This window comes from Gobio gobio (assembly GCF_949357685.1).
Source record: "Gobio gobio genome assembly, chromosome: 8".
Classification (NCBI taxonomy): domain Eukaryota; kingdom Metazoa; phylum Chordata; class Actinopteri; order Cypriniformes; family Gobionidae; genus Gobio; species Gobio gobio.
This window is the reverse complement of record NC_137114.1, coordinates 43,826,282-43,838,275: the sequence shown is the minus strand read 5'-3', so window position 1 is coordinate 43,838,275 and position 11,994 is coordinate 43,826,282. Positions and strand designations below refer to the sequence as shown.

General features: G+C 38.5%; 1 protein-coding gene across 1 annotated transcript; it reads left to right on the top strand.

Moving 5' to 3' along the window:
* Positions 1 to 822: 822 nt before the first annotated feature.
* Positions 823 to 10,624, top strand: LOC307130981 (uncharacterized protein). Its single transcript, XM_079824339.1, has 4 exons — positions 823 to 886; positions 970 to 1,213; positions 2,851 to 3,054; positions 6,237 to 10,624. Exons 3-4 carry the CDS (start codon positions 2,970 to 2,972, stop codon positions 7,265 to 7,267), a joined length of 1,116 nt encoding a protein of 371 aa, XP_079680465.1. The 5' UTR covers positions 823 to 886; positions 970 to 1,213; positions 2,851 to 2,969; the 3' UTR covers positions 7,268 to 10,624.
* The last annotated feature ends 1,370 nt before the right edge of the window (positions 10,625 to 11,994 follow it).

Genomic DNA, 11,994 nt, shown 5'->3' with positions numbered 1-11,994 from the left:
TGATATTGTGGATGTTATATTGTTTTCATTGCTGTGTGTGTAAAGGTTTAGCTAGCCGCCTTGCGAGATCCATGTCCTCACTTCCATTGTGAAATATTATGACAACCGTCCGGGTAAGACATTTTACTGTTTTAGTTTAAAATCTTTGGCTTAAAAATAGTGTTTAAATCTAGTGTTTTGCACATGATAGAAAATATCATTAATCAATGGAAATCTATGCAGTGTCCTCACTATCATATGGTGAAACAAACGTGTGTACGTAGTGAACTGAAATTGTCCCTTCCCGGTCATTGTACAAGTCTCACACAGTCTCTTTTTGCATGGGATTTGTATAAGCGTTTATTTATCACCTCTTATTCATGTTTAATCATCTTATTTGCATCTTTAACGTGGAAAATTAGAATAAAGAACTTGATGTAGATATTTTATTTCTCAAAATACAGTAAGTGCAGCAAAAACTCAAATGCATAACACATTTTTACAACTGATTTCAAATGTTTTATTGAAGGCATAATCGATTAAATGCAATTAACAAATCATTTCATAATATGAAGTGTCTTTATAATATTATTTTATTGCATTGTAGTTGTTGTATGGGTTAATCAGACACCTGTGACTTTTAACAACACACTTTTTTTTTAATCGTAGTCTACAAATGTATAAAGTGATCCGAGATCAGGTAAAAATCATATCTAGACACTGATTCATGGGTTCACAGAGATCGACCCTATCGGCGAGCCTTGTCAAAACAGTTATGACGTAACGAAGCCCCTGAAATCACGTGACACTTCCCGTTTGATACGAGCTCCGAATCACTGATTCGTAACAAACGATTCGCAAAGGTTTCGAAGCTTCACGAAGCGCCCAGTTACCCTTTAAGGTGAAGGTAAGGCACATCAACATTATTGAGAAACCTTATTATTTTTCGATGTTGTGAATTCGTACAGAAACGTATGCTTTTTTTTTTAGAAGGAAAGGGAAGCAAGAAGATCCACCGCTAATCCATCAGTGGGACAAACAGATTTTTTGTGTGAATTGAGCTCCAGGATTAGCCCACTCTATGGCCCATACATTGCACACTATTTATGAGATTAATAATAAAATGCAACTTGTACACCGATCCTGCTTATCTGTTTTTTTTTCTCTTTCAACATTGCAGAATTGACAAGGACATGGTGCAGGTGATCTCAGACATGACACCAGAATGAATGAGGTGAAGACTGGGAACTATTGTAAGATTTTCAGCAGCTCATTTTTCGAATAATCAGGAGAGATTTGGGGTAAATTAAGTGAACATAAGTGTTTTAATGTTAGAAATAATGTTTCTACTTTGTAATGTTTAATGCTATTATAGCATTTAAAACTTCTGACACCAACAAAGAATAATGTAGTAAGTTTTCCAGATAAACCGCTGGGTATGACAGTGCTTTTAGGATGTGAAAGGCCATTAAAAGACAAACGAACAGGTGGAGGTGACAATGGGAATGATGCTCAGCATTTATACTAACATAGAGTGAGCAAATGTAGTGTGATTGTAGTATCATTAGGAAGCCATCTGTCTGGAAGTTTTACACCATTAAAGGGATAGTTCACCCAAAAATGAAAATTGTAAATTTTTTGGATAAAAGGGTTACTTAAGGGGACAAGACCCACTGACTTTTTACGATCAATGATATTGGACCCACTCACTTTTATTGTCTCTAATTCAGCACGTCTGTTTATCTACCCCTAACCGATAAACACTTATTATTATTAAACACGGTAGATGCTTTATTTCCACTTGTCAAATTTTTTCTTCATTTTCATTGAAAATAAATGCCTTTCCGATCTGATATGTGATGGGAAAAGAGAGTAGAGCGTGTTCGGCAAAAGGCGGATTCGACCTCAGGTCGATTTGCGTCAAAACTTTCGGCCATGCGTCTTACCCCTACACTATTGCCACTCTAAATGACTCAGTGATTTCCGACACCATGGGTAGTAAAGACATTGTTAAAATCGTCCATGTGACTACAGTGGTTCAGTCTTAATTTTATGAAGCGATGAGAACTTTAATGCGCAAAAAAAATAAAAAAATAACGACTTTATTCAACAATTTCTTCAGGTCTGTGTCAGACTCTTACGCTGCTGATGTAACATAAACAGTGCTTCCAGAACGGCGGCTTACCATTGGCCGATGCTGTTAACATGAGCACCACGACGCTTGCGCACGAGTTGCCCTGCTGTAGAATTAGGAAACGCTGCACTGTCTGCACTGCGTCTCGGCATCATCAAGCTACGCCTTTGTTTTGAAAGGGCGACCTCTAGCGGTGAAAAACTACATAGTGTGGCTTTCATTACTCACCCCCATGTCGTTCCAAATCCATAACATTTTATTCGGAATATGAATTAAGATATTTTTGATGAAATCTGAGAGATTTCTGTCCCTCCATTGACAGTCTATGCAAAACACTTTCAAACCCCAGGAAGGTAGTAAAGACATTCAAGTTTAAATAAATACTAATGTAATGAAATGTGTTGTGTGCTGGTTTATTATTAAGTATTATTAACTGTTTCATCAGCCCTACGAAATGTGCTTAATATGCCAATTTACTGGAGATCTCAGACATTACTAAATTGAATGAGGTGAGAACCGGGAACTTTTGGAGACAAAGATGCTTTTCAGCAACTCAGTTAAACATGATGGCCCTGTTGTTTCTGTCAGAGTAGGAACAAGAATGAAACAAAACTTGTTTTAATTACTACTAATATTTAACCATATCAAAATACTCTATATAACTAACATAAAAACAAGTTTAAATGTAATTAAAGTAATTCAGTATAAATTCAGTAACTTCTCTTTGAATTTGGCAGATCTGGTGCCCCTCCCACAACAATTCACCAATAAATAACCTACTGGGAATATTCCCATCATCCTACAAGAGAAGGAAAACCTCCAGGTGTAGCAGCTGAAATCTGTGTAACTGTTAAAGATGGAGTTTGTTAAAGAGGAGATTGAAGACACGAGTGATCCAGAACCATCCAGAATAAAACTTGAAGATACTGAGGAACAAAAAGGTTGGTGTCCATTCTTAATTCCTCATTATTGACTTTTGAGAAATGTTAAAGGGGTGGTAAAACACATTGTTTTGAAGGCTTGATTGTGTTTGTGGGGTGCACTGTAACATGTGTTAATGCTTCGTTTTTTAAAAAAAATCATTATTTTTCATATATTTGACCTTTATTCTACACTGCTCTGTCCCTCCTTGTAAAACGGTCTGATGCTTTCCGGGTTGTATGAAGCCAGTCCCTCAAAAATACGCAATGGGCTCAGATTGGTTAGCTGGCCCAGTGTGTTGTGATTCGCTAACCGCAGTGTATGTTTGTCGGAAACGTCACGCCCCTTACCTTACCGGTAGACTTTGCTTTGGTCAGTATTAGAAACGATGGCGTCAATAAAACCATACCAATCTGAGCCCGAATCAGACCCAGAACATTTGAGTGAAGATGATCGAGCAGAACCTGTTATGTCCTAATGAGTAAAGACTGCGGGTCTATAGTGATCGCTACTGAATGGCACTGTTACTTTTGTATTTTTAGAACGATTATAGCCAAATATCTGTTGCAAGAACTATTAACCCAAAACACTAAACACTGGCTTTACTATAGTAGCCAAATCACACACAGAACCATGTTTAGCATGCCTGTAGATAAATAATACATAAAAGCTCTAATCAAAGAATCATTTACACTAATGCCAAGTTCGCTGTTGAGATTTTAACGTTAGTGTTTGTAACGTTAGGTGTTCGTCGGATAACGTTAAGTATGAATGAGCATTTAACAGACTGGTTTGCAGAACAGTGTTGTCATCTGTTTACTTCCTTGCTACAACCTATTACAGGAAAACACATTGATGAAAAATAAATCAGACTTACAGGTTGTGGCCCGTAAACTGCTTCTGTTTGTAAATCCAGCTTTCAGGTCAAGCCGTTGTGCATATCCTGCATTGAACTCGCGAACATTGTGAAAGTTTTCCTCCGTGAAATGTGCTGCGGGAGCCCCGCACGTGCCTGTTCCCTTCTGTCTCAAACACACGTGCATATAACATGCTGTATGTTAAACGCTCTGCAACGCACCCCCGTCCCCAATGAAGGCTGAACAAAGCAAGTACCCCAGACCTGCAATCCGGATGAATATAACAGCGTTTCCTCGGCATCACGGCAACAACACTCCAGCCTAACTATACCACAACAGCGCAGCGATACAAAATGCCCCCCCCCCCCCCCCCTATTTAATATTCTCGGAGGAGGGGTTTATGTAAATATTGAGCCTGGTGATGTCACCAACCCTGGAGGAATGTGTGTAGTCGCCTACTGGCCGTTTGCTGTAGTTCTTAGAAACTGATTTCTTTAAAAGCAAATATCTCCCTTTGCTTTAAACTTTGAACGTTGTAACTTTGCAGATGTTGTTTATGCTAAAGCAGCAACATTACACGCTAGTTTACCACCTAGTTTAAGGAAATCGTGGTTTACCACCCCTTTAAAGCTTCAGTTCAACATATTTGTGATACAGAAGTTCATCTGAATGATCATAACTTTGTATCTTCTGTCATCCACATTTTCACTGTATTAAAGGGGTTATGAATTGAGAAATCAACTTTTCATTCAGCCTTTGATATAATTGATAAAAAACTTTTATTGACACCAGGCTCAGCAAACGATCGATCTCAGAATGTGCCAGGCTGTGACGTCTGAGTGCCCCGCCCACCGATTTGTGCATGGCATGTTATAGATAAATAACATAGGCCTACGTGGAGCTAAACGGGATCGAACTTCCAAGCAATAAACATGCTGCATAAGCTTTGGATTCCAATATTATGAATGCATGGATGAACTTTATTTTTAATGAATATCCACCTCATGTGGGGGAAGACATTGCATGTCTGTTCCTTCATTTCACCACGGATTTGTTTGTAAACAAGAGACTGGATTTGCAGACAGGATAAGATTACATGAATGAATGAAGCAAGACACTAATGTGAGTAAAATTTTACTAAATTAAAATTATTTTTTAAATATGTGACAGTATTGCATTGTTACAGATCGTTTGATATCTATTGATTATGTGTACGTGTCTAACTGAACATAATTTAGCTCGCTGTCACAGGCTGGAGAGTCCTTTATTTGTGGTGTTGTTGGTTCATTTTGATGTGATTCGTGATCAGACTCGGGCAAGGGCTTGCAAAGTCCAAAGTTCCGGGGCTCTGTGTTTTCCAGACGGGCTACCAAAACGTATCACCGGCCTGCCGACGGGCTTAAATAGTGAAATAACATTCCTTTCTTGGTGTGCATGCGTTGTTCACTCTCTTGACTTGATATTTGAAGGAATAATACAATAGCGGAAGTTTTGATCATGCTTTGATTTGTCTGGCTCTGCAGTAAGGCTTGTGTGTGTGTGTGTATGGTTTGCGGTTATATCCACCGATCGGGTGGGCCAAGTAATATAAAAATAACATTCCAATCAATCGCGGGTGGATGACAGATAAATCATTGTGTTTGTTTAATAAAGACATTTTGCGAGCCCTGTGGAATGAATCATTCCGGTTGCCGTTTTCCCACACACTTTCAAAACAATCCCTCACGTGTACTCACGGGGGAGCAAAAGCTCATTATAATATGCAAAGCTTATCCAATCATAGCAGTGGGCATTTACTTCCAAGTCTTCAGTGCGGCATGCCCTTAAAAACCGGGCTTTCAATGAGAGAGGCTCAAAACCAGGGTAGAAAATAGCCTATTACTTATTCATTATGATGTTTCTGAATGTAAAAACCATGCGAACGTCATAAGTTAACCTCAGACAACCGTATAAAAAAAATTAAAAAGCCAGTTCATGACCCCTTTAAAGGGATAGTTTGCCCAAAAATGAAAATTCTGTCTTTTATTGTCCTGTTCCAAACCTGTATGAATCTCTTTCGAAGAATATTTTGAAGAATATGTGTAACCAAACAGCTGATTGGGCCCCATTGACTTCCATAGTATGGAAAAATAAATACCATGGAAGTCAATGCCAAAAGCCATCAACATTGAGGGTGAGTAAATGACAGAATTTTCATTTTTTGGTGAACCATCCCTTTAATATACCAATGACAGAACTAACCTTTGGCACATCAAAGATCAGATATCTACCTTTCTCTGTTGCTCTTTTACTGTTAAAACTATGAACTGTTCACTGAAACTGATTTTAACCACATTGTATTTTAGATTGGATGGAAGTGAAACAAAGACATAAGCAAGGATGTAAACTGAATGACGTGAAGGAGGAACATCGTGACTGCAAAACTCAAAGAGAAAAGGCCGAAATGATACACACCCGCTCTCAGTGTGGAAAGAGTTTTTCTCGTAGATCAAGTCTCAGTAATCATCTGCTCTGTCACTCTGGAGAAAAGCCATTTAACGATAATCAGTGTGGTAAAAATTTAAATTCGCCATCACATCGAAATAAACACCTGGAAGTTAATTCAGACGAAAGGCTTTACTTGTGTTCTCTTTGTGGAAAGAGTTTTTCAAGGCTGAGCAGTTTTAAACAGCACCAGAAAATACACACCGGTGTGAGAGATCATGTGTGTTTGGAGTGTGGGAAGAGCTTTACTCGAGCTGAGCATCTGAAACGGCACAAAAGAATTCATACGGGAGAAAAACCTTACAAGTGCTCATCATGTGACAAGAGATTCACCCTGTCTGCACACCTGAAAACACATCAGCGAGTTCACACTGGTGAAAAGCCACTCCGCTGCACTCAGTGTGGGAAGAGGTTCAGAAAAGCAACCGTTTTCAAAATTCATTTGCGTGTTCACGCTGGAGAAAAGCCATTTAACTGTGATCAGTGTGGTAAAGAGTTCAATTCGTCGTCAAATCTTAAAGAGCATCTAAAAATTCATACAAATGAGAGACCTTATGCGTGTTCTTTCTGCGGAAAGAGTTTTTCACGGATGTCTCATTATAAACGGCATCAGATGGTACATAGCGGTGTGAGAGATCATGTGTGTTTAGAGTGCGGGAAGAGCTTCGTCACAGATGTCCACTTGAAACGGCACCAGAGAATTCACACTGGAGAACGACCTTTCAAGTGCTCCTATTGTGAAAAGAGTTTCTCACGGTTGGAGCACCTGAAATCGCACGAGCGACTTCATACTGGAGAGAAGCCGTACTACTGCCCTCCATGTGAGAAGAGTTTTAGACATTTACCTAGCCTTCTCACGCATATGAAAAAATGTAAGAAGTCGTCACAGTGAGCAACGTTTTCATGTCAAATGCACTGATGAGCCAAAACATGACCAGTCACAGCTGAAGTAATGCCACATATTAAGGTCTGGGAAGATTAGATGGTATAAGCTAGAAATCAATTCTTGTAATCAACGTGTTGGATGCAAGCGAAATGGGCTGGAATAAAGACTTTGACAAGGGACAAATTGTTATACACTCACCTAAAGGATTATTAGGAACACCTTTTCAATTTCTCATTAATGCAATTATCTAATCAACCAATCGCATGGCAGTTGCTTCAATGCATTTAGGGGTGTGGAACTCCAAACTGAATGTCAGAATGGGAAAGAAAGGTGATTTAAGCAATTTTGAGCGTGGCATGGTTGTTAGTGCCACACGGGCCGGTCTGAGTATTTCACAATCTGCTCAGTTACTGGGATTTTCACTCTCAACCATTTCCAGGGTTTACAAAGAATGGTGTGAAAAGGGAAAAACATCCAGTATGCGGCAGTCCTGTGGGCGAAAATGCCTTGTTAATGCTAGAGGTCAGAGGAGAATGGGCCGACTGATTCAAGCTGATAGAAGAGCAACTTTGACTGAAATAACCACTCGTTACAACCGAGGTATGCAGCAAAGCATTTGTGAAGCCACATCACGCACAACCTTGAGGAGACCCCACCGGGTACCACTCATCTCCACTACAAATAGGAAAAAGAGGCTACAGTTTGCACAAGCTCATCAAAATTGGACAGTTGAAGACTGGAAAAATGTTGCCTGGTCTGATGAGTCTCGATTTCTGTTGAGACATTCAGATGGTAGAGTCAGAATTTGGCGTAAACAGAATGAGAACATGGATCCATTATGCCTTGTTACCACTGTGCAGGCTGGTGGTGGTGGTGGTGTAATGGTGTGGGTGATGTTTTCTTGGCACACTTTAGGCCCCTTAGTGCCAATTGGGCATCGTTTAAATGCCACGGCCTACCTGCGCATTGTTTCTGACCATGTCCATCCCTTTATGACCACCATGTACCCATCCTCTGATGGCTACTTCCAGCAGGATAATGCACCATGTCACAAAGCTTGAATCATTTCAAATTGGTTTCTTGAACATGACAATGAGTTCACTGTACTAAAATGGCCCCCACAGTCACCAGATCTCAACCCAATAGAGCATCTTTGGGATGTGGTGGAACGGGAGCTTCGTGCCCTGGATGTGCATCCCACAAATCTCCATCAACTGCAAGATGCTATCCTATCAATATGGGCCAACATTTCTAAAGAATGCTTTTAGCACCTTGTTGAATCAATGCCACGTAGAATTAAGACAGTTCTGAAGGCAAAAGGGGGTCAAACACAGTATTAGTATGGTGTTTCTAATAATCCTTTAGGTGAGTGTAAGTCGACTGGGTCAGAGTATCTCTGAAAAGGCAGGGCATAGGTTGCTCTCAGTCAGCAGTGGTGAGGATTTACCAACAGTGTCCGAGGAGGAACAAACCACAAACCAGCGACTGGGTGTTGGGCGCCCAAGGCGGATTAATGCACGAGGACAACAAAGGCTACACGTGTACGGCTGTGTACGTGTGTGCTGTTTACCTGGGGAAGTGATGGCACCAGGATGAACTGTGGGACGACGACGACAAGCCGGTGGAGGGAGTGTGATGTTCTGCTGGGGAACCCTAGGTCACCTACTTAAACATTGTTGCAGACCAGGTAGAATCCTTCATGACAATGGTTCTCCCTGGTGGAAGTGGCTGTTTTAGCAGGACAATGCACACCGTACACGTTGTTCAGGAATGGTTTGAGGAACATGATGAAAAGTTCAAGGTTTTGCCCTGGCCTCCAAATTCCCCAGATCTCAATCCAGTTCAGCATCTGTGGGATGTGCTGGACTAACAAGTTTGATCCACGGTGGCTCAGGACTTGACAGGACTTTAAGGATCTGCTGCTAATGTCTTGGTGCCAGACACCACAAGACACCTTCAGGGGTCTTATAGAGTCCATGTCTCAGTGTACATTGAAGTAAATTGTGTGAGATAAGCAAAATATGGAGTTACTCCCAAAAGCACAATCATCTACAGTAGTACTGGGAATTTTTCTAAATGCTTGGAGAGCTAAAAAGACTTAAGACTTAAGTGTTACCTCATAATTACAAAAAAATATGAGGAAATATAACATCAGTGTTGGGAAGGTTTCTTTGGAAATGTAATAGGTTACAGATTACAAGTTACCCTATTTAAAATGTAATAAGTAATGTAACTATTACAATTACTTTATTAAAGTAATGTAACTCATTACATTTGATTACTTTTTGATTATTTTTCGAAATTTCACCAAAAAAAACGAATGTTAATAATTTTCAAACATTTAACCTCTAAAAAACAGAGATGGCAGACATGGTGCGCGACAAATTCAAACGAGAGCCAATCAAAAGCATCAGAATAGCATAGTTCAGATGTAACCCCCTTTGTAATCATTAACATTTTCATAAGTAACTGTAATTTAATTGAAAAAAATTCTCCATAACGGTGCCATTTTACAGTTACATTTATTTTTTAATTAAATTATGTAACTCCGTTACATGTAACTAGTTACTGTATAACAGCTTGTCTTTATTGATCTGTGATTGATTGAGAATTAATTTAGTTTAAATGACACCAGCTAGTTTTAAACATTAATACTGTAGTAAATAAAGTTGAGATGTACTGTATTGTAAAATCAACCCAGACGGAATTATCTTGTCTCATACAAAGTGGTTTATGCCCTGTTTTATTCCTATTATTGAGTGCTGACAAACATTGAGGTTACAGCTTAAGTATACCAAAATAATAGAAGCTGTTTGCTGATTGTTTTCTTTATTTACAGAATGGTTAAAATATTCCAGTAAAACATTTGTACAAATTAGAAGGATTTACAGGACAAAATCTTGATCTTGAGTAATCCCCGGTTTATAATTTGATTTGAGTTTGTTTTAAATGACGGAACATGTATCGTCTGAATCTGCAGATTCTTTTGTTTAATTAGATTTTTTTTAAATCTACTCCAGATGTTCACTTCAACATTAAGAAGCCTTGAAATATCAGACCAAATGTGGAGGGTTGTAACACAACTTTGTCATGTACTTCGACCGGACCCACAAAGATAGACGAGAGTAAGTGCAAAGGCGTGTGCGCTGTGTAAACATGATGTTATTGTAGTTCTAGACTAAATGTGAGCATGCATTTAATCGTCTCACTTGCAACCTCAGCGTTTTACGCAAACCCGCAGTAATTAAATGTTAAATAACACAAATATACTTTATGTATTTAATCTCACTTTATTTGCCAATGTCTTTGCTGCTGAACTTTGATCCAATTAAATCATATGAATAAGCAAAAATTACTTTAGATAATCATAAAAAAAAAAATTCTGTTTTATTGCTGAACTTTCTTCTCCTGCATCCTATTCTTCTGCAGTCCAGAATGGCAGCACAGCTGAAAGGTTTGTTCGAGCTGCGCCCTCATACTGTACAGTTGTACATTTGCATTTTCTTCAGCCTGAGGCTTATCCATTTCACTTTTGGTGTGAAAGGGCCTTTACATTTGCCAAAAATAGATTTTTTTTAATAAAAAAACAAACAAGCAAGCCCAGCCCAGGTGAGAAAAAGTAAATAGTTAATATTGTAATGCATTTCTTTTAAAAGTAACCTTCCCCAACACTGTAAACTAATTGTAATTTATTTGTTAATTTTTTTTATTTCAGGTTTAAAAGTGCACTGATCCCTGTTTCAGGATTCTGTATATTAAAGTATATAATGCACTTCTAAATTAAATCAAAATCAGCAGGCCAGAATAACAGGATCCATGTGCAATGCTCTACACTCCAGTTGGTGGCGCAAATGCCACATAAACAGCCTTAAAACATAAAGAGGTTTGTAGTTTCCATATAAAACAGTGTCTTGATATCGAAAAAGCTTATGCTACCGTGTGGAAAAGTAGTGCTATTAACCCATTTGTGGCCAAAATTTTCTGTGTTAATAGTGTCCTATTTGGACATGTCTGCATTTATTTTGCCCGTTTTTTTTCTTCTTCTTGAAAATCATATTTGAATGTGCGGCAGCTGGGCAAATATGTTGTATGCACCCATTCAATGTCAAATTTGAATAGGAGGAGAACATTTGGCGTCTGGCTCAAAATATGCTTTCAACAGATCTTTATTCTTAAACAAATTTATTATGTATAAGGGTCGAAGAACATTCAATGCAAACTCAAAAAAGCTGCATCTTATAATCTTTTGAATATGAAAACACAACAAACAACACATCTGTCTTAAAGTGGTGGAACATAGTGCAGAACAAAGTGCAGCTATTACGTTGCCCCAACAGTGCATTGTATCAAAAAAGTTTATGTAAATAGAATGACAAAAAATTACCTCTATATAACAAAAATAAATAAATAATAAAATATAGTATTCAATTGCTGACTGTAGTAGGTGATTTCATATAATAATGTTAATGTAAACACATTACTTGTCTGAATTTCCATATTATAATGGAATCATAAGCTACTAAAAAAGAATTGGGATCCTTGACCGACATAATACAAGACATAATATCATAAAATATGATATTTTTCCCTATCGAATTAAGGTCTACTGTACCGTAGAGATGTCAGTTAAAGGGTTAAGTTATGTTTTAGGTGGGATATTATGAAAGCAAAAAGCACTAAACAAGACTTGATTTATTAACACTGTATACCCCATTTCCCCATTATATGTAGGC